At 47.6% G+C, this 22,864-nt stretch overlaps 2 protein-coding genes across 2 annotated transcripts; one reads left to right on the top strand and one right to left on the bottom strand.

Annotated features, from left to right (window-relative positions):
• The first annotated feature begins 212 nt into the window (after nucleotides 1-212).
• mia2 (MIA SH3 domain ER export factor 2) lies at nucleotides 213-14,738 on the top strand. The gene is made up of 28 exons (XM_084679320.1): nucleotides 213-457; nucleotides 582-715; nucleotides 892-978; nucleotides 1,540-5,164; nucleotides 5,401-5,510; nucleotides 7,252-7,383; nucleotides 7,545-7,566; nucleotides 7,708-7,796; nucleotides 8,006-8,077; nucleotides 8,295-8,405; nucleotides 8,523-8,594; nucleotides 8,697-8,801; nucleotides 8,985-9,107; nucleotides 9,234-9,336; nucleotides 9,452-9,498; nucleotides 9,587-9,677; nucleotides 9,820-9,958; nucleotides 10,047-10,148; nucleotides 10,344-10,404; nucleotides 10,682-10,717; nucleotides 10,830-10,897; nucleotides 11,011-11,096; nucleotides 11,180-11,320; nucleotides 12,007-12,162; nucleotides 12,714-12,893; nucleotides 13,269-13,321; nucleotides 13,413-13,677; nucleotides 13,940-14,738. Exons 1-28 carry the CDS (start codon nucleotides 349-351, stop codon nucleotides 14,113-14,115), a joined length of 6,495 nt encoding a protein of 2,164 aa, XP_084535446.1. The 5' UTR covers nucleotides 213-348; the 3' UTR covers nucleotides 14,116-14,738.
• Nucleotides 14,739-15,222: 484 nt separating this feature from the next.
• Nucleotides 15,223-22,830, bottom strand: fbxo33 (F-box protein 33). The gene is made up of 4 exons (XM_084679237.1): nucleotides 22,112-22,830; nucleotides 21,024-21,134; nucleotides 20,127-20,794; nucleotides 15,223-19,828 (listed from the first exon to the last, which is right to left on the bottom strand). The coding sequence occupies exons 1-4, from the start codon at nucleotides 22,522-22,524 to the stop codon at nucleotides 19,563-19,565; spliced, it is 1,458 nt and encodes a 485-aa protein (XP_084535363.1). The 5' UTR covers nucleotides 22,525-22,830; the 3' UTR covers nucleotides 15,223-19,562.
• Nucleotides 22,831-22,864: the final 34 nt, after the last annotated feature.

Genomic DNA, 22,864 nt, shown 5'->3' with positions numbered 1-22,864 from the left:
GAAATGTCCACGTTTTGCGGTCTGGCACAATGATAAAGTCACTAATGTTCCATTGTATCCACAGTTAAGGGATTGCAACACAATAAAAATGTCGACATTATGAAAAGCGCTGATCAACATGGCAACGATAGGATATAGCCACAAACTATTATAATGACTATAGAAAAGAATATTCTCACCGGTTAATCATTATCATTGACTTACCTTAGATTATCTTATCTAGACTGTCTCCTCATTTGCCATTTCACCTTCATGACAACCACAACCTGAAGGCAATGTCCATTCGTTGTCGTCCATACTGTACCAGAATGGACCAACTTTCTACATGAAGGATTTAAAACATAAAATATGGCTGTTTCTCGGGCGAGACTTTGGATTTTAGTTATTTTAATTTTTCCCAAACCAAACTGGGGATTGTTATCTGACTTTAAGATTTGTGGTGATTCTGAATGTGAACGTAAGTAGGAACCAAGAGCACAGGCCTAAGGTCCTAGACAAAATTTGTTTTGAATGACCGGTTGGTCTACTCTACCACATTTTCATTGTTGTAAAGTAGCTGGTGAATTGTGTGTCTTTTAAAGGCTTGATGAGCCGCGTGCGGGCAACAAGAAACCACAAAGGACAGGATTGCAGGTTCCTCGACTTCAAAAAAGGAGACGATATATTTGTTTACCACAAACTCACAGGGAAGAGAGATGACCTGTGGGCAGGGAGTGTACGTTTGATTCATGCATCTTTGTAACGGTTTATTTTTCAAAGGAACCATAACTGATTTTTAGACAATTAACTGGTTGGGAAATATATCCAGTTAGAGTAATCAATTGAAGTATATTGATTCTCCTTGTCTCACTGGTCACATACATATACCAATGTTGTTTTTCTTCCCTTCAGATTGATAAACAGTTTGGGTACTTTCCAAAGGATGCAGTTAAAGTTGATGAAATGTTCACAGTCACAGAGGAAGTAATAGCCACAAAGGTAAAACACCGTTTTATTCAATACATTTAGTGAAATGTGAGAAGATATTTTTTTTACAGATTTGGAGGGTTTACAGTATGTTTAATACATTGTAACACAAAGAGTTATTACACCAAACCATTAATATAGCTTTTATTTTTGCCTGTTATAAACTCCATATTCTGTAATCTGTTAAAAACAAACCAAAATTGGCACAACGTGTTTCCCCTGGGTTTACAGCTTTGGGGGGAGGGGGGGACCATGTAGAGACAGAAATGACATGCCGTCGTGTAAATAAGATAAATAAGATAAATAACATAAGGCCATTCAGTTTGTTTAATAGAAGAGCAAGCTATAGACCTGTTTTATAGGAAAGGTCACTTTAAATGACTTATATTGTGATCTGGAGCTATATAAATACAAACTTAATTAACTTGACCTTCCAGGGGGGGCGGGGGTTGGGGGGGCGGAGTGCCCCCCTAATATAATGGTAGGGGAAACACTGGCACGGGAAGGGGGGCATCCCAAAATACTGGGTACCTTATCGTAGATCCCCAACCCTTTCTCCTGTCCTCCTTTCAGGATCACGACTTCTTCTGCATAGACGCGTATGGCAGTTTGATTGAGATCGACGTCAGCAAGTCAAACGAAGAAGAGAAACGTGTTGTTTCAGAGACTTTAATTACAGCCACCAGTGATGAGGCTCAGATTGCATCAGAGAACGTGTTGGTGCCCAAAGGCTCATCAGACGGCGCTGAGAGAGACAGCAGCGCTGAGCAGGCAGAGAGGGAAACTGAAATCCCCAACAGTGAGCAAGCCTCAGTCCCCAGTCATGAGAAGGGCACAGGGACCAGTGAGACCAGCCAGGCTGGAGTACCATCAGGTATCTCTGAAGATACACGTGAACCTTCCCCCAGCGAACCACCAGGTGGGTCCTCTTGGCTTGGCTCCCCGGTCACAGACTGGCTAGGGTTTAGTGGTGGGGAAGATGGAGCAGAAGGTACAGGAGATGTAGATGGAGTAGGAGAACAGCCCAAAGAGTTCTTCAGGAAAAGGAAATTGTCCATAGATTTAGAGGAGAACCATCTGCAGGTGGAGACCAAGGCCACGGTATTCGGCTGGCTGGGGGAGGGGTTGACCAGTACCCTAGGGTTGGGTGGAGCTTCCCCTGAACCGGCTGTATCAGGAAGTGAGACTGAGATCAAAGAAGAAAAACCCACCCAGTCCAGCTCCTGGTTGGACATGGGCATCGATGTTCTAGGGTTCGGGCAGAGCAATGAGGATAAAGAGAAAGGGCCAGTGGATGAAGACATGAAGAAGAATCACGATCTGTCTGGAACAGCAGGGTCAAGAGAGCCATCTAGTGTTCAGCTTAGTCAGCCTCACAGCACTGAAGGGGAAGATCAGAGAGGCCTACAGGCTAGTCAGGCCCTGGAAGAAACCTTAACTGACAGTCAGGTGAGGCAAGATAAAGATGAAAACTGGTATGGAAGCATTTATAACAACATTGCAAGCCTATATGGAAACACGCCTGAGGTCGACAATGAACCGGAGGCTACAATTAGGGAAACAGCCGATCATGAGTCTGCAGAACAAAAGACTGCAGAAAGAGAGGCCGCAGAAAGAGAAGCTGCAGAAATAGAGGTCGCCAAACAAGAAGACACAGAAAAGGAGGCCGAAGAGAGGGAGGCTGCAGAGAGGGAGGCCGCAGAAAGGGAGGCTGCAGAGAGGGAGGCTGCAGAAAGGGAGGCTGCAGAGAGGGAGTCTGCAGAGAGGGAGGCTGCAGAGAGGGAGGCTGCAGGAAGGGAGGCTGCAGGAAGGGAGGCCGCAGAGAGGGAGGCTGCAGAGAGGGAGGCTGCAGAGAGGGAGGCTGCAGGAAGGGAGGCCGCAGAGAGGGAGTCTGCAGAGAGGGAGGCTGCAGAGAGGGAGGCTGCAGAAAGGGAGGCTGCAGAGAGGGAGGCTGCAGAAAGGGAGGCTGCAGAGAGGGAGGCTGCAGAGAGGGAGGCTGCAGGAAGGGAGGCTGCAGAAAGGGAGGCCGCAGAGAGGGAGGCCGCAGAGAGGGAGGCTGCAGAGAGGGAGGCTGCAGAGAGGGAGGCTGCAGGAAGGGAGGCCGCAGAGAGGGAGGCCGCAGAGAGGGAGGCTGCAGAGAGGGAGTCTGCAGAGAGGGAGGCTGCAGGAAGGGAGGCTGCAGAGAGGGAGGCTGCAAAACAAAAGGCAGCAGAACAAGATGCTACAGAAAGAGAAGCTGCAGAGAGGAAAGTTGCAGAAAGGGAGGCTGCAGAGAGAGAGGCTGAAGAAAGAGAGGCTGTAGTCAGAGAAGCTGCAGAACGTGAGGCCACAGAAAGGGAGGCTGCAGAAAAGGAGGCTGCAGAAAGAGAGGCCGCAGAAAGAGAGGCGGCAGAAAGAGAGGCGGCAGAAAGAGAGGCTGCAGAAAGGGAGGCTGCAGAAAGAGAGGCTGCAGAAAGGGAGGCTGCTAAACGAGAGGCTGCTGAAAGGGAGGCTGCAGAAAAAGAGGCTGCAGAAAGAGACGCCACAAAACGAGAGGTTGCTGAAAGGGAGGCTGCAGAACGAGAGGCTGCAGAAAGAGAGGCTGCAGAAAGAGAGGCAGCAGAAAGAGAGGCAGCAGAAAGGGAGGCTGCGAAACAAGAGGCTGCTGAAAGGGAAGCAGCAGAAAAAGAGGCTGCAGAAAGAGAAGCAGCAGAAAGAGAGGCAGCAGAAAGAGAGGCTGCAGAAAGAGAGGCTGCGAAACAAGAGGCTGCTGAAAGGGAAGCAGCAGAAAAAGAGGCTGCAGAAAGAGAAGCAGCAGAAAGAGAGGCAGCAGAAAGGGAGGCTACAGAAAGAGAGGCCGCGAAACAAGAGGCTGCAGAAAGAGAGGCTGCAGAAAGAGAGGCAGCAGAAAGGGAGGCTACAGAAAGAGAGGCCGCGAAACGAGAGGCTGCAGAAAGAGAGGCCGCAAAACAAGAGGCTGCAAAAAGGGAGGCTACAGAAAGAGAGGCCGCAAAACGAGAGGCTGCAGAAAGAGAGGCTGCAGAAAGAGAGGCCGCAAAACAAGAGGCTGCAAAAAGGGAGGCTGCAGAAAGAGAGGCCGCAAAACAAGAGGTTGCAAAAAGGGAGGCTGCAGAAAGAGAGGCTGCAGAAAGAGAGGCTGCAGAAAGAGAAGCCGCAAAACGAGAGGCTGCAGAAAGAGAGGCTGCAGAAAGAGAGGCCGCAAAACAAGAGGCTTCAAAAAGGGAGGCTGCAGAAAGAGAGGCCGCAAAACAAGAGGCTGCAAAAAGGGAGGCTGCAGAAAGAGAGGCCGCAAAACGAGAGGCTGCAGAAAGAGAGGCTGCAGAAAGAGAGGCCGCAAAACAAGAGGCTGCAAAAAGGGAGGCTGCTGAAAGAGAGGCCGCAAAACAAGAGGTTGCAAAAAGGGAGGCTGCAGAAAGAGAGGCTGCAGAAAGAGAGGCTGCAGAGTGGGAGGCCGCAGAAAGAGAAGCTGCAAAACGAGAGGCTGAAGAAAGAGAGGCCGCAAAAAGAGCGGCCGCAGAAAGAGAGGCAGCAAAAAGAGAAGTTGCACAGAAGAAGGCCGCAAAACAAGAGGCAGCAGAGAAGGAGGCTGTAGAAAGAGAGGCCTCAGGACTAGAGGGAGCAAAAGAAGAGGCAGCTGAAACAGAGGCTTCAGGTGGAGACGGGGACAGTGAAGGAACTCTGGGTTTCTTTGGAAAAGCCTTAAGTTATTTCACCCCAAGTTCCACAACACCAGACTCAGGACAACAGGTTGAGGATGAGGTGGAGGAACAGCCAGGTGTGCCTCTTGAAGTAAACCATACTCATCACCTCCCACCGCAAGCAGATACTGAGCACCACCCTGTTAAAGCTCCAACTCTGCTGAGGCAATACAAAACCCTCCAAGAGTATGTGACTGCAGAGGAGATCCACACACTGTTGGACCTGCTTGGGAAACCCAAACTCCAGTGGCTTGACTACAGGCTGGGCAGCTCAGGGGATCCAAATGAAGACGTAAGTAACGACCTGTCGATCACGTTGGACCTGGAGTTGCTCCTGCAGCAGCACATGGAGACTCTGAGCGTGCCTCGACAGACGGCACGTGGATCCAGCGAAGACACAGACGAGGCGAGGAAACACTCGGCTCTTCGAAAACTAGACACTCTGGTGTCAACCCTAAAAAACAGATTAAACTCGTCTGTCAGTGTTGAAGATAATCCAGGTACTGTGGTTTTGGAGGTTGCTTTTCCTGCCATGGGCTTTGATTAGATTGGATCTGTTGTTCAGTGTGAGACGTGATAATTACACATGATTTTATGATGTGGGTATTTTTTAAGTGGGTACTTTAAGATGCCAGGTCACTCCTATAAATGATGTGAAAGTGACCTGATAAAAGACAATATTACACTGCAAATGTTTCATCCTCAAATACTTATCATATTTTTTTTTATATCTTAGGAAGAACCAAGGATCTGGGTTATGTGCTGTCTTTTGTGCTTGACATCACTGCTGTTGGACTTTCTCACACTCAGACGGCTGTGGTTCTCCTGAAACAGCTCATTGTTCAGGTAGGAAAAAGACTAAATCATGTAAGCTTAGTCAAACAGAACATGGTTTACCATACGCTGCAACTTCAGCAAACAATATGTTTGCTCAAATGAACGGCAAGTCAAGTTGCTATTTCATTTACAGGTCCTTTAGGTGTGTCATTTTGTTCTAGAAGGTTATATACACCTCACCATTTGAGTTGGTGGTCTTCTGCAACAAGAAAAAGCTACTTAAGTCAAGATGAGCCCAATAGACGCAGTCCTTCTAGAGAGTGAACACTTTTTTGGAATGAAACACACCCTAAGTCTCTGACATTTCAGCTGTGCCTCAGACTTCCCTCAAGCGTCACTTCAGTTATTCACGTTCCTTTGCGCTGGTCTGTGACTGGAAATTATGCAAGCTTGCTGTACTGTGTGACAGAGAAGGCCTATAATGTGTTAGAACGACTCGTTAGTTCTTAAAATGAAAATCAATGAAGTTGACCAGGTGAGTGTTAGGGATTTAGGATGGCATAACTGGTGGTGAGAATAGAAAGTTCGAGCAACTTGCGGTTGTTGGCTATAAGAGCAGGTGACTGTCATTAGAAAAAGTGAACACTGAAAGGGGACACCTTTGGTCTGTTTGTTCACGATATTACTGACAATATTTAAGAAGAGGACAGATTATAAATTAATTGTGTTACTTTCACTTTTTCATGTTTACGTTTCATGTTAAGTATCTACAATACTCATGTATTTGTAATTTATCAGCGGTTAGCGCGTGGGTGTCACTTTAAATTTGGTCAAAGTTGCCAGTGTGGCATTCTACAATTGGTGACGTTGAAAATGAACCTTCTTACAAGTCATAAATCGATAGGTGTGTTATTGTTTGCAACAACAATTTTGGATTTAACATAACCATTAAATCTTCACTCTTAATATTTTTTGTTTGTCAATGTTATGTATAATTTTATTGAAAACATGCTACTTAAAGTTTTAGTTAAAAACAATATTTTAAAGAATATGATAAAAGTCACAGTTCCCCTTTTTGTGTTCAACATGGTATGACCCTAAACGTCGACTCTGTTGTGAGAATACCGCTAGGGATAGCTTCCAAGTGACAGCTGGGCACCTTTCAATGATAACCTAAATCAAGATAAAACTGGAATTAGGCGATTTAAAATGACAGAACAACCACCAGTTATATTGACTGGCGAAGCGGCCGATTTCCAAACAGCGGCAAGGACCTACTACACACTTGCTGTGGAAAGAGTAAAAGATGTAGGTCGAATTGGACACATCATTCATAACAAGTCAGCTAGCTAGATTGGCTTGGCTAACTTTTATCAATGTTGCCATTTGTGTAGAACAAACGTGAGATTGTGATAGCTGCTTGCATGGCCATTTTACTTAACACTTAACCTACTTGTTGTAAAGACGCATTAAAGCCTGATTTGCAGTTACCTAGCTTTAGTTTGTTAGCTAGCCTAGCTAGAAGATAGCTACACTATGATGCTAATGTTTTATTGCTTGCTAGCTAGCTAGCCTGAAAGTTCCTCCTTAAAAATTGTGCAAGGATTTGTAAATGAATCATGGGCGGGAAACGTGTTTCTAGTTTTTAATTGAGTGCCAGCTTGTGTGCAGGGTCTCATTTGTGTTTTTCAACTCCCAAACACATATGGCATCAATGTTCAAATTCTAATGAAGGTAAGCAAGCTGGTTCCCATCAATGATCGACACACCACAATGATGTCCTTTCTGTTTGGTTGACTCATATTTCCAGGTGGTGTCGTCACTCCCTGATGAGATCCGACCAGGTCCTGATCTCTATGGGGTGCAATGGGAGGCTGTCATTTTCACGGCGCTGATAGGACTGGCCACCTTCTTAATCTTCACATGCCGGATCTACCAGTCTGTGAGTAGATTCTAGTACACATTACTCTGTATGTAAATCTCTGTTTGATGTCAATTATCCATAGTCTTGGTCTGTTCTCATTAGCAGTAGTTTGTTTGCCAGTTGTATAATAGTAGACGAGTAGTTCTGACATGTAATGTGTCTTTCCGCCGTCTCCACAGTTAAGCAGCAGGTTGGCTGTCCGTAAGTACTGTCACATCACATCCGCTGCCAGCACGTCTTACAAGTCTGTCACCTTTGACCAGAACCCTATTGTCAGAAATCACTAAAGTACCATCTATTTGTAAACACACGTTCCAATTCCTGCCACCTTCTCCCCAACAGGCAGACAGAAGAAGTTGGGACAGCAGGTGTCTCAGCTGCTGAATGAGAAATGCAAATCCCTCCAGGCACTAACTGACTGTCAACTGGAGGTGAGTAATTTTCAAAAAGGTTTCAGTAAAAGTTACAACTATTGAGTCACACAGTTATAGAGTAATTATTTTGTGTGAAAGCACAAAGACTCATACCCCCAGAGTGTGGCTTAGATGGACATAATGTGGCGAAGGACTATTTTTCCTGTCACTGAGTGATGTGCTTCTGTTTGTTTGTTTGTGTCTGTACTTATCTGTGGGTCTTGCAGTATGATAAACTGGAAAAGTCCTTGCGAGACAGTGGTGTGTTAGAAGCTAACGAAAGGAGGGAGAAGCTGGAGGTAAGAAAAATATAAATCAAATCCCCAAGAAATTGTACAGCCCTTTTTACAAGCAATGTCACAGATGGCTTCACACATGCCCATAGAACTGCCCCTCAACCAGCCTAAACCTGTATCTGTACATCTGTATCTTGCATGAGTGTGTGCGGATCCATGTGTGTGTGTGTGTGTGTGTTTAAGCTTACTGTCCCAACACATGTACTAATTTCCCCCCCAGGCTGATACCAGGAGGCTGGAACAGTCAAACTGTCACCTGGAGGCTAAACTGAAGCAGAGGAAGGAGGAGATGGAGACCCAGAGAACCATGAGGATGGAGCAGGAGCAGAAGGTCTCATGACTCTCGTCTCTCTGGGGGAGACACCTGGCTGCGCATGTAGGAGCTTTTACAATGAATCATTTGTCAACTGTCATCGCTGATTTTGGGTTGCTTGCGTTTTGTCTTCAGCTTGCAGAAATGGAGGAAACCGTGAAAAGCTTAGAAGAAGAGATCAAAGAGTGTGAGGCTCAGGAGGAACAGGTAGGTACACGCACATATACACCCACACCTGTGTACACACACACACACACACACACAACTAGACATCATGTACGGATCATATGTCCTGTGGTGTTGTCTCAGGCCCAGATGAGCCTTAGGATCTATGAGATGAACAGTGACCGTCTGGATGGGAACCTGGAGACGGCCAGGGAAGAGAACGCCCTCATGCAGGAGAGCAACGCCCAGGTAGGACCTCCCCTCCATAACCCCAGGTAGTACCTTCCCTCCATAACCCCAGGTAGGATCTCCCCTCCCTAACCTCAGGAAGACCACCGCTGGTGGGACTAGCAAACTGGGAATCAAGGATGGATGAAATTCTAACCCACCATCCTTGGACCTATCAGCTGATGGCTCACTGTTTTGCTCCAGCTGTTGCAGCAGATGCAGGGATGGGTGGAGCGAATCAGTGAGCTGGAGGAGGAGAAGGAGAGGAGTGAGAGCAGCTACACAGCAATGCTGCAGGACTTAACACACAAAGAAGAGTGTTTCAAGGTGTGTCACAGTCAACAGTGTATATGACAGTCACCATCCTCATGGTGGCTTCAGTATACAAGAGTTGATAATCCGTTGGGTTGTGCTCGTGTTTGAGTAAGAGCTTTTTTCTGTCTGTCCGTCCAGACTCTGACAGATCGACTGCTGCAGATGAAGGTCTGGGACTGGGATCTGGAGGACGAGGCCAGCGGTCAGGACCGCAATGGGAACCAGAATGGAGACAGAAGGGGTAAGGTTCTTACTTAGTGGAGACAGACCACATAAGCTATGGAGGTGCGCTGAGCGCTATGGGATGTGCCACATGTCATTTTTGACTGTTCTGCACCATTATGATTGGTTGACAGATAACAACCACCATCAGAAGGTACAGAAGCTCATCTATGCTGCCAAGGTACGTCTTCATCACGCTGCTGGGAAGTTAGGATGTTTGACTCGATCTGTTCGCCATATGGAACCAACGATGGCTTGTTTGTGTGCAGCTGAATGCAGAGCTCAAGTCGGTGGATGAGGACAAAGACCGAGTGTTTGCCAGGTTTTCTGATGAGATAAAAGCCAAGGAGGAACTCACAGGTGGGTTACCGTCTGTGTGTGTGTGTTCCCCCTGGGGTTGTCTCTATTCTACTCTCAACAGTGATTCAGCTGCTTCCTGTCTCAACTTTTCATGTTTCGACTGCTGAAAGACACTTCATTGTTGGTGTGGGTGTGTGTCCAGAGGGCATCAGGCAGATGGAGGTGGAACAAGAGTCTCTCCAGGCAGAGACGGAGAGCTACACAGACCAGATCCAGAGGATGCAGCAGAAACTCCACATCATGACTGAGATGTACCAGGAGAACGAGCTTAAACTGCACAGGTGGGAGTACAGAACGAGAGGGAGGGAGGGAGGGAGGGTACAGATCATGACAGCGTGATGGTGATGAAGGGTGTTTGCGTCTTACCAGGATGCTCACTGTGGAGGAGAGAGGACGTCTGCAGAAGGAGGAGAAGTTGACCAAGGCTGACAGAAACATCACCCAAGCTGTGGAGGAGCTCACTACCTACAGGTGACACGCACACGGAGACACACACACATACGCAAACACACACAGCCTTACACAAACACAGAGACAAAACACACACCCATACAGAGACATAAACAAACACACACCCATACATACACAGACGTACACACCCACACATACAGACACACACTTTCACCCAGACAGTATTGATGATGATGACGCTGTTGTTCCCCTCAGACAACGATACCAGGACTTAGAGGATGACCTGGAGAAAACCAAGCAGGCCTACCAGGGGCAGGTGAGGAGAGAGGGAAGAGGTGGAGGCAGAAGGGGGAGAGAGAGGGAGGTAGAGGGGGGAGAGAGAGGGATGCAAAGGGGGGGGAGAGAGGGTGGCAGAGGGGGGAGAGAGAGGGAGGCAGAGGGGGGAGAGAGAGGGAGGCAGAGGGGGGAGAGAGAATGAGGCAGAGGGGGGAGAGAGAATGAGGCAGAGGGGGGAGAGAGAGGGAGGCAGAGGGGGGAGAGAGAGGGAGGTAGCTAAAAGATTCTGAGTTAACCTGCTGTCTCCTGCCTTGCAGATCACCGCCCATGAAAAGAAGGCCCACAATAACTGGGTGAGTGGCCACATGACAGTCATGTGTACCATATGTTCTGGCAAGATTCCTCAAATGTCTATTTCACCCCTGTCTGTTCGTGTCTGTGTGTGTCTCTGTTTGTGTGTTGTAGCTAGCAGCACGGGGTGCTGACCGTGACTTGGCTGACACCAGGAGAGAGAACGCCCTCCTCAGACAGAAGTGCGCACCCTGACTCCTCCCCAGTCCTGCCTAACCCATTCACACCGGGTCTGGTTAAAGCATTTCCTTTGGTTTGGGTCTAGTGTGGTTTATATCTAGTTTGCTCTCTACAGGTTAACAGACATGCAGTTTAAATTAGAGATGGTGGCGAAGGATCCATACGCTTTGGACAACCTGCCCAGACCAATGCCCTACAGAGGTTAGAACACACACACACACTTTCACACTCTGTGGCCCTGTGGTCTGATCTTGACTCCTCATCCCTTTCTCCCTGTCCTCCAGGTGAAAGGTCACCGTATGGCCCCTCCCCCCTCAGTCGCCCCGCCTCCGAAACGCGAGCCTTCCTCTCTCCTCCCACCCTGATGGACGGCCCCCCACCCCGCCTCTCTCCCCAGTTCCCCCCCTTCGGACCTGGGGGTAGAGGTGACCAGGAGCCCACTCCCCCCCCCCCACAAACACCCACCTTTCACTTGCTGACAGCCGGGCCAACCCTCCCTCTCTGTAGAAGATACCACCTCCCCCTCTCCCATCTCATACCAAACCCTCTCTGTCCATATAACTACACACAAACACACATGCACAACCCCCACACACACACACGTTGCTGGAGCAGGGCTGGTGCATGTGTGGGAGCTTGCCAGCAGGTGTATCATGTTGTTGGCCTACACTTACTGTACCATGGCTCGCATATCAGGAGGATGGATTTAGCTCTAAAATATCTGAGCCATGTTGAACCCCCCCCACACACACACATTCATTTTTTTTTATTAAAAAAAAGAAAAAAGAATGCACTCATTTTGATAACATGATACACTTGTTTACATCCTCATGCTCACTGGCCTGAATGTCTAGCAGCAGTGTCAGTAGCAGTGTAGCAGTGTTGCCAGCTGTGGTCTCTCAGTGCCTGTCTCTGTGTGTTCAATTGTTTTGCTCTGCTTATCCATGCTGCACCATGAACCCATTGACATTATCCTCTCTTTCTCTCTCTCACTTTCTCCTTCTCTCTCTCTCTCTCTCTCTCTCCCTCGTTCTCTCTCTCTTTCTCTCTCCCTATGTCTCTTTCTCTTTTCTCATGCTCACACCCACTGTTACTCCCTCTCTCTGAGCAGTTCCGCGTGGCATGGTGGAGCCCCCTGGTGGTGTGGTGGACTCAGAGCGCAGTGGTGGTCCTCACTCTGACAGTGGCTCTCTGTCTCCCACCTGGGACAGGGAGCGCAGGGGCCCCCCTGGGCCCCCAGGCCCCGGGCCTCCCATCCCCCCAGCAGGTACAGGGATGAGGTCATGGGGATCTGGACCTCTCTAATTGACCAGTGTTATTAACTGGTTTATTTAATTACCAGAACCCTATTATACAGTCTTAAGTCTCAGCCTACTGCCCTATGGGCAATCCAATTATGTTTGAGACAGGTATAATCTATGGTTGGCTATGAAATATTTGTCCACGTCCACGAAACGTATACTGCTTCAAGGGGGGCCATTGCCATGTGGTTTCACTGTGTCATCCACAGTTCATTACCATTGTATTCATTATATCACCGTTTCTAGGCACCTTGACTGTGTTTTTTGGTGTCTGATGTTTACACATTATTGCTTGTTGATGTGGCCTCTTGTGGCTCATGCTTGCAGCTCCAGTCAGCAGTCAGGTGTGTCCATCAGCCCTTGATATAATGCAACATCACTATAATTTAGATGTTTCTGCTCGTTGGATATTTGTATCAGTGCTTTTGGTTTCATTGCATTAGATCCAAAGTATGTGACAGAATGTATTGGGGTGAGTTGGATTAGGCTAAACTGGGTTGTCTCTCTGTGTTGTAAGGTTACATGTATCCAGACCCAGGCCCCCCCTTCAGGAGACCTCCTCCAGGGGCCCTGGGCCCCCTGCCTCCTCCCCCAGGGCCGTTCCCCCAGCCTGGACACCCCCCTCTGGGCCCCCTCCCACCCAGGGGACAAGGGCCAGGCGACCACCCAAGCTTTGGACCCCCCTCTGAAATGGCCGGTGAGACCCTTGTCTTATCCCTCCTCTCTCCTCTCCACGAACCAATAGAGTACAGTGCAGAGGTTTAGAAGACACCAGCTATTACTGATACAAACCTGAAATGCTCTGCCTTAGCAAGATAACAGAACAGCAGCAAAATACTGCAGTGGTGAGTAGGTGAATGTGTAGAAGAGTTCCCTCTATGTCAAACCCTGTTCAGACAGAGCCAAGCTCAAAGCATTAAAGCCACGAATAGCTCTCTCTTCACCACAAGATTGTACAAATGGTGTATGTAGCGATAATAATAACAACCAGGACTTGATTCCGACCTGGAGAAAGGATTGGGGGTTCTGGTTTAAGGTTCTGACTGCATCTTTATTCTCTGATTTTATGCAGACCCCTCCTTCCCGGGGAACCGGTTAGGGCCTGGAGAACCTGACATCAGAGAGGTGAGAACCCTAACTGTGTGTGTGTGTGTGTGTGTGTGTTTGTGCTGATGACAGATGTATATCCAGCAGTGTCCAACCTCATTCCTTCCAGGGTGCTCCTTCAGAGAGGAGGAGTCCTCCTGATGCTGACATGAGGATGGGGCCTCCTCCTCTGGGCCCCCCTCTGGGCCACCCTGGAATGGGACCTCCAGGACCCCTTCTAGGGCCACGGGGCCCTCCTTTCATGGGACCTCTCCCCCCTCCAGGGGGTCCCCTCCCCCCTATGGACCCTCGTGACCCCCACTTTCCTCGCAGGGGCCCCTATGGACCCCCAGACTTCTACCCCCCAAGGGGGCCTGGTGGCCACCCCATGGGCAGTAAGTACCATAATGCATGTCTTCTAAGGCCAAAGCACATGATTGAACATACCATATTTAATCAACCCATTTATTGCTTTTATTTTATCAGTGTGCATGGGCTAAAACTAGTTTCTTTTAAGTTTCCATTGCATCTGTTTGCAGGTTAGAATCGTGATATATATATATATATATATATATATATCAGTCTTGGGCCCATTGGCCAGGGTTGAAGACCCCTGACATACTGTTCCTAATCCCCTCCTCTCTTTACTTCCTGCAGTGCGCGGGCCTCCTCCCTCAGGCATGTTTCCACGGTACCCACCACCCCCACACATGGGCTACCCCCCTATGAGACCCCCTCTAGACGGCCTCCCCCCTGGACCCCCCCTCAGGCCTTCCCCTCCAACCACCCAGCAGCCCCCACACCAGGCCCCCTCCCCCCATGATGTCATCTGAGCCTTATCTGAGTCTCTTGGCGTCTCTCCAAATGTCACTCTCCTCTGCCGGTTCAATTGCTCCCCCCCCCCACACACAAAGTCTCCTCAATTTCCTGTGTTGTACTTCCTGTTGTTGTGCTGAGCAAGGGTAAGCTTATAGGACGGTTTCCTGCAGGAGGTCATGTGACCAGTGCCCCTTATTGAGGCAGAGAATTGTTTCTTCTCAAAAACATTGGATACACACAGAAACACAGAGACTTGACTGGATGTATTGGCTGAGGTCATGTTGCCAGTCACAAAGAGCATGATCCCATTGCAAAAGTGATCTGAATATAATTACTTTGGGAAATATAACATTTACTAACTTTGAAAGGTTTTCATTTGCTTAGGATTTTCCGAAATTACTTTTTAATTTAATTTTTTAAAGAATCGTGTCCCCAGTGGACTTGACATGTGTATATGTAGAAATTGTGTTGATATGGATTTAAGAGTAAGTTGTACTGTAAATATACATGAGCCAGTCCAGAGGTCCTCCTTGTTAGGACAACTCAGGGACTCGCTGCAGCACGCCATGAGAGACTGAATATGATGAAGAATGTGATTAGCTGTAAAGTGTATAAATAAAAGGAATCCTTTTCTCAAGTGTTTTGTCGAGTCAAACTCTGAGCTGAACCAGACAGATGCGTTGACACCCAGTCCAACGACAGGGAGTGGTCTTGAAAATACAGTTACTGCTGGGAGGAGCTGGCATGCTCTTTGTAGCTCACTGTTGTGTGGGATCACAGAAGTATCAGGCCACACGCTACACCCACCCTCAAGTCATGGAGTCATGTGGAACAATAGATGGTGTTTTCATTTAGCAGATGCTTTTTTAAATTATTTTTTTATAACCTGAGTAGTTCAGGTGAACTTCTTTTCTCTGGTGAAACCTGAAAGGACACTTATGAATTAAGATTATTTTTTTAATTGGGTCTACAAAGACACAGGTGTGGTCAATATGTGTTCTAATTATAGGTGTCGAATGCTGTGATATACAGCCAGTGAACAGGAAAATGCTACATCTGGATTAGCAAACAGTTAAGTTGAAGAACTTGATAAATTTACAAAAATACACAAGACATTAGGATTGTTTTTAATGCTTTTATTCACTGATTAAAAGAAGCATTCATTCAACATTGATTCAAATCAACATTCCGCTGGTTTACCTTATAATATATATTTGCCAGTTGGGTTTTTTTTTTCTTTTTCCGTAAAGGTTTTTCCTTTGAAATCTTGGAACCTTGGATAACCTTTCTAACCAATAAAATCCCACCTTCTCAGGTGACCTCTCACCCCTGCACCAAAGGCTCTGCTGCCTTTGCAGATGTACATATAAAATCCAATGCTATGTTCTCACACTAGAGACAATTATCGACAGAACACTCTTGCCTAGAATATTAAACATTTAAGATGGTAAAACCATTTTTGCAAAACAACCCACACTTACAAACATTTGTTTCATATTTCATCATGTTCATAAATAGTATCCCGGACATTGTGTTGCATAAGAGTATATATCTGATATCTATACAAATATGCACTGTGAGTTTTTAAATCGCATTTTTGTCTTTCACGTAGTTTTGAAGGAGGCAGCCAGGTGTCTGGGCTGTGGTTACCTTACGTGGCCAATAGAATGACTCGCATTATTGCAAACTGTCCTGATTTTAAACAAATGCACAACATTCGTACCACTTAAAACGGGGGCCTGCTGACCAGTCTCACGGAGACGATGTCTATAACCACGGTCGCCGCTGACAACGAGGTGGCTTCCGAAGAATCAAGATCTTAAAACAATATCTGTCACAATCAGGTAATAATAATAATAATAATAATAATAAGGCCAAGTATCGCTGTAAGTTCTGTTATTTTTCATTTGCAAGTGACAGGAAAAATTAAATGAAAGTAAGGAGCCACTATTAAGTTCTAAGATGCTTTCCACTTGCATAGTTTGTGACTTTGCTATGATGCAGGTCAGCCAGAGAGGGTGTCGGCCAGTGTTTGACCTTTAACCTCCACCTTCCAGATGACAATACCTGGAAGTCACGTGTCACAAAGCAGGTATCATTAGTAAGCCAGCTAACTAGAACTTGCACTTGAAATGTATGGTGTCACTGATGACATACCCTCTAAAAACTCAAGTTCAGCTTGTCTTTTGAACCAGAAAATATAATGATAGATATATATATATAGAGAGAGAGAGATATTTATAAATACACATGTGAAAGTGAATTCAGATTAGCTGGCCAACATCATTCTCCCGCAGTGTGAAACACACATATCCCTCTAGATTATAATACAGTGTTTAAGGGCTTCATGTTTACCATTGCAAGGAAGAATGTAGTCCAGTCCATGTAGGTGATCCTGGCACAGCGCGCCACCTCTCTGGCTGCTGCCTGCCAGAGCAGCAGTCGTCTCAGCCAGATCTGGGTCAAAGTACCTAATGTGCATTTGATTTAACTCACATGTTGCACTTTAGCACAGCCCCATTGGTTTTTACTGTAATGGGTAAAGTAAATCCTGTGGCGCCTAGTATTTAACGATAGGACATCACCCAGGCTTGTTCTCAGGCCATTTCTATTCAGGCAACAAGATGGCCACCTCTCGGGCATGAAGGACCCCACATCTGACTGAGGCTAACCGCTAACAGCTTCCTACAATTCACTACAAGAGAGATATTTAGATTGCAAATGCATATAAAGTGTCCAGAAAATAAATTGTCAAAAGAAGAAGAAAAAAAAGAAAGAATACAAAAGGAACTGGGACATCCAACTGAATTGTGTTAACCAACTGGTCGTCTTAGCAACATGCTAACAGTTCTGTGCTAACAGAGCCAAGGTCTAACCGGCCTCTGTGTTGTGGTCACAGGGCGATACAGACATCTCTGTATTATTCCACTTTTCAATTTCATTACACTGTCCTCACAACAGAGCAGTTCTCTAATCTACCTGATCCCCATGCCCCTCAAAAGAAAGAAAGAGAGAAAAAAAATAGAGTAAAAAAATAAGTTATTTTCATGCAGACATTTGGCCATTTCTCTGTTTGTGATGGACTCGTCCGGTGGAATGTTCCTACAGGTCTCATAGCAGCGCGCAGGTCTGATAGAACCAACCTCCAGTTTCAACACGTTTAAGTTACATTCACTCTTTCACAGTGAAACAGGTGCTTTGTTGAACAGAGAGAGAGAAAGAGAATCTACCGGTTTGCTGACCTTGCCACAGCACAGCTGTGGAACAAAAACAGGCCCACTTCAACTCCTCTGTGTGTGTACAATATGTGGAAGCAGCACTGTATAAGAACTGCAGTAGTACACATTCTGTCTGGTCAGCCTTTGGCCCTACCCCCCCCCATCTGGAGTGTGGAGGGCACTTCTGAAGGCTCGCTAGAATCACCAAGATCTTTGGCAGCTGGTGCGGACAGACTCCAAGACGCCGGGTCAACATCCAGTGACTGATAGTAAAAAATAAAAAAAAGGACGCCCTCCTTCGGACTCCTCCCTTACGTGTGTATGTGGTTGAGGCCTGAGCGATTGTGACTCCTCCCCTTCCTCTTCTCCCTCCTCTACTGACGGAACCCTGAGAACGGCTGTTTCCTGTTCACTGCAGAGACAGTGGTACGACTTCACGCACACCCCTCACTCTGATGGATGCACAGCTGAAACTTAATAAACTAGCGCAACTAGCGAACACGCACACGCACACCTACCCAACACAGAATCGAAAACAAAAACACTGATGCGTAACTGAGCTATACTTCTGTACGGGAAGTTCTGCAGCTGCTGTTCTGACCGAGACAATCCGGTGAACTGGAAACACACATGCACACTCTCACACAACAAGAACATAGTGAGATGAAATGTTAGCTCCTGTGGGTTTTAGGCACGGTATGAAAGCATCAGGATGCTTGGACTTTGTAACAAGGGACTGGTTAGCATGGCCACTCTCTCCTGTCCTCAGACCGCTCTGACACACTGAATAATCTTCTGTAACATATTCCACAACAATATCATCAACAACAACAACGACGACGGCTACGACAAGAGTCAACTCTTAAAGACGGAGCTATATCATCTTAATCCTTTTTGGTGTGCTACTAAGAAACAAGGACAGGGATCTCATATGAAGACTTTAGAAGCTGCTCTCCGTTAACATGCATATCTATCACAGCTTCTCCCTCTTCTCTTCTCCACCTTTCAGGTAGGAAGCCCAGCCCCAGTGGCTGACTGGAGGAGGAGGAGCAGGCATGCAGGCAGACAGATATCAAACAAACCCCAACATGTTGCTGGAGGGATTATCCCCATATCATTTCTACTGGATCTCACCCACCCAGCCACAGTTAACCAGCTAGCCAGACGGCTTCAGAAGAACGCCTTCATTGGAAACAAGTACCGAAAGTGCAGTAATCCTGAGATATGGACAGAGCCAGCAGAAATATTTAAACGCATCCCTCTACAATCTAATGAAACCCAGTGGCCAGGATTCATAACACATGCCAACACGTTTTCCCAACTGTCCATCTAAACATAATAATGTGCAAGGAGTAGCCTTCTGCCATTCGTCAATACCTTAATCTTTAAAAACAAATATAGGACTAGGTTTGTTAACCCCTGTGAAGCTGGGGGGCGAATCTGACGGGCAAAATGACTGAATCCCGAAAACGAGGGGGTTTCCAAGGCAACTGTGACCATTTCGAGTGACAGACTAGCTGATTGTTCCATTCCTCCTCCTCCAATATTTGTCAATGTGATGTTTAGCCTACCTGAGACAGACAGAGAATGGACTCACCCTGTTGGCCCTGGGCCCCTACCTCCAGTACTGCAGGGGCAAAGTCTACACTACAATCCTAAAGCTCTAACAGGTCCTCTGCCGGAAGACTAGGCTCCTACAGACTATTGGACAAGTACACAGGAACTTGACTAGGCTCCCTATGGACTAGTGAACATGTACACAGGAATTCATCGTTGTAAAAAGCCAAGATGGATTGACTGACAGTTTACAGAGAAACTCAGCACTTGCTAAGAAGAAAACAATAGATAGACAAACAAACAAATTACAACAAAGCTAGTAAGTGTTGAGATTGCCCCCTCCCCTATTTCCACCACAACTATTCCCCCATTACCATAGCAACTGGACAAGCCCCCCCCCCCTCCAAACCTCCTAGCCATGAGCAGGATATATAGAGATATATATATATATAAATATAGAGATCCAATACTGGTTATAAACACAGCACATACAAAGCATTAGTTCACTCTACAAGTAGAGGAGGAAAAATGAAAAGAAAAAATAAAGAAAAGAAGAAAAAAAAAGTATGCAAATGAGCTATGGATCATCGAGGTGGGGTTGTTAGATGAACGGGGGGGGGGGGGGGCTGTGACGATGGAAGGGTGTGTGATTAAAAGGTGTGGGTGTGGCCCCTGGAGGGCGGTGCCTACATGCCCGTGCTGAAGGCCTGCAGCTGGCTGTGGAAGTGCAGGGTGGTGTCGGTGAGACCTCCGCTGATGTCTGAGATGGGGTGCCAGACTCGGCCCAGCCCCAGAGACACCTCCTTCACCAAGTTGTGGACCGGGTCGCCCTCCATGCAGACGGACTGGTCAGGATCAAAGTCGATGCTCTCCTCGGACACCGCCAGCAGCTTCAGGTTGGACCCACGCAGGCGGGAGATGGCCACCAGGTTGTGGGACCACACGGTGTAGCCTGGAGACATGGGACACAGGGGCGGAGAAGGTCATAGTTACACACACACACACACAGGTTTGTTTGTTTATCATTGTGGAGCACAATCATCAACCACTAACCTTAACCCTTAATGTAATGATAACCTTAATACTAACTATAATCCTAAAAACCCTTGAAAAAAATGCTTTTTGAGTTTTGGGGTCCACCAAATGGGTCCCACAGGGTTGAGTTTTTCACGTTTCACTATACTTGTGAGAGCCTTAGCTCCCCACAAGGGTAGTTAAACAAGACCACACACACACACACACACACACACCATGTATGACCAGGACGGTCAGGTGCACGCAGCGCCAGGCCAGCAGGACCAGCGGGTCCTCATTCCTGTTCATGCCCAGATCAGGGAAGCTTCTGTTGTCCCTCGTGAGCAGGAAGTGGCTTAGCGTCTGGTTGTACTGCTGGGAGATGAGCTCCAGAGCCTCCTCGCTGACCAGGGTGCAGTAGCAGTCCAGGTGGAGGCGCTCCAGAGGCATGCTGGGCTTCAGCGCCTGGAGCAGCACCTGGGTGCCGACTTCCAGCCCCATCATGAACACGCGCAGGTTGGACGTGTGGCGAACCAGCCCCTTCCAGTCCTCCTCGCTGGCTATGCCTTCCAAAGGCTTGGCCTCCGGGGCGTCGCCGTTGAGCAGGAGGGAGAGGCGATGGAGAGGGACGCGGTCGGGGGCGGCCAGGAGACGGCACATTTCGGAGGTGAAGTCGCAGAAGTCGAGGCCGAGGGACTGTAGGTGGGTGAGGCGGGCCACCTCGCAGGGGGGGGCAAGGGGGGGCAGCTGGTTGTCAAGCAGGCTGAGGTGCTCCAGGGAGTCAGCACTGGGGTTGGAGAGGGAGGCCAGGGAGGAAGGGGTCAGCATCCCCAACATGAAGGCAGAGGACAGCCACTTTATCTGACGGCTATTGGAGAGCAGCTCCTCGAACAACTGCTGGATCCTAAATGAGTGAAGAGACAACAATGTAGGGGTCGGGGTGGGGAAGAGAAAGGTGTTGGTTAAAAACATTTCCTATTCATTTAACTTCTACATCTTAATCTTTCCTATAACAAACTAAATATTTCCAAAGAAACATATCAGCCAAATGTCAATTTAGATGGCTGTTTTGCCACTACCATAGGGTTGTGGTAGATACAGTTCTATATATGTGTTGACATCAGACCACTCACTCCTTGATCTTCTTGCATCCCTGATCGACCTGGTTGAGATAGGACCTGTCCATGAACACCTCGTCCTGCAGAATGCAGGTGTCCCCATACAGGCTCAGCCTCTGCAGATTCCTGAGAGGGAGGGAGGGAGGGAGGGAGGGAGGGAGGGAGGGAGGGAGGGAGGGAGGGAGGGAGGGAGGGAGGGAGGGAGGGAGGGAGGGAGGGAGGGAGGGAGGGAGGGAGGGAGGGAGGGAGGGAGGGAGGGAGGGAGGGAGGGAGGGAGGGAGGGAGGGAGGGAGAGAGAGAGAGAGAGAGACAGACAGAGAGAAAGAGAGAGAGAGAGAGGAGTTAAACTACAAGCTGTGCAACCTCATCCCTAAACCAGAGGGTAGGTTTTCATTGTAATCAGCAACAAACACTATAGTCAGCATACACACACTCAAAGACAGGATCAGCAGCTTTCGACTTGACTGTAAAGCCCATGGCCAGCCTGACTTTACCGACAACCTCTAATCTAGAGCATACAGTGGGCAATGGTAGGGATGCAATCAGTTTATTAAAAGGGTTTCACATAACACAGACACGGTGACATTCCCGGATTACAGACACACACACGATGACAACGGAGTTCGGGACTGAAGCAGAATGCTGCATCTGGCACTTTCCAGGTAGCCCACAGACCGGTGCAGACGAGGAGAGAACAGAACAGTCCAAAGTTACATGACATGCGATGTCAATGTCACTGCTGACCTCAGCTCTCCCGTCCAGACTACATTCTCTGACCATGACAACTGCTTTGTTGTCAATATGAACAACTCTGTTACTCGCTGAATTCTGACCACAAAGTAACAACACGCAATGCTTTTCCTCAATTGCTCGATTTTAAGTTAAACTGATTGGAATGGGCACGTCAATGAAACAGCTGATATCAACCGAGACATTGCGTGATTACGTAATAAAAGGGGTTTGTTTCTAGCTAGCGAGTTAGCTAACGTTAGCTGTGCTATTTTATGAGCTACGCACGACCCATAAAACAAACATCAACACTCAAATACGGCATGCAGGTTCTGGTGCACTTATAAATGTATATCAAGCAGTCTGATAACTACCTGTTGTTCCGAATACTGCTCAGCACACACAACACCTGGTCCAGATAAGTGGTCATTGCGTATTTCCATGGGTCGGGGAACTGAGGGTTGGTTCCTGTAGGCGCCTCCATCCTGTCTTCCACTTCGTCCAATGCCAACACTGGAGAGAACTCCAGTTCGCGCACAAAAGATCCGAACTTTCTGGTAAGGAATTCTAATCTCGAGGTCTCCTCGGAAACTGAACCCCCGCTGTTTGAGCATCCACCGACACGCAGTTTGAGCTCCGTCCAAAGCGTTGGATAAAATAGACACTCCCTCCAGCGGGAGCACACGGACGAGGCCCGAAGCTTATCTCTGTCGGATAAGAAGGAGAATATGTGGACAATGAGCTCGCTCGGTAAAGCCATGGCCCCGACATTCCCGCACAGAGCCATGGCCGCGTGTCGGTTATTCAATCACGGGAAGAAAGTGTGAAGATAACCGTTGTGAAATGGAGCGACAACGGTTGCTCAAATCCGCTGGAAAGCTACTGCTTCTCTGAGGAAACAAACACTGCTATACCAGCTTTGCCTTCAATACTATTGGATGACGCCAACTCTGTTCGTGCGCGGGGATGAAAACAATGCACTGCGATCATCTAAAATCTAAAACAGATAGAAATACTTAACAAACACAGCTCACGTATTCACAGTGCATATAATTTATGCTATATTGTTCATAATTTATGGTCAATTACATTCCTTCCGTTTCAATGGTAAGTAAAGTGTCGAATTA

This window comes from Hypomesus nipponensis, chromosome 3, assembly GCF_054491055.1.
Source record: "Hypomesus nipponensis isolate SF chromosome 3, ASM5449105v1, whole genome shotgun sequence".
Taxonomy (NCBI): Eukaryota; Metazoa; Chordata; class Actinopteri; order Osmeriformes; family Osmeridae; genus Hypomesus; species Hypomesus nipponensis.
This window is presented reverse-complemented; position numbering and strand designations above follow the sequence as displayed.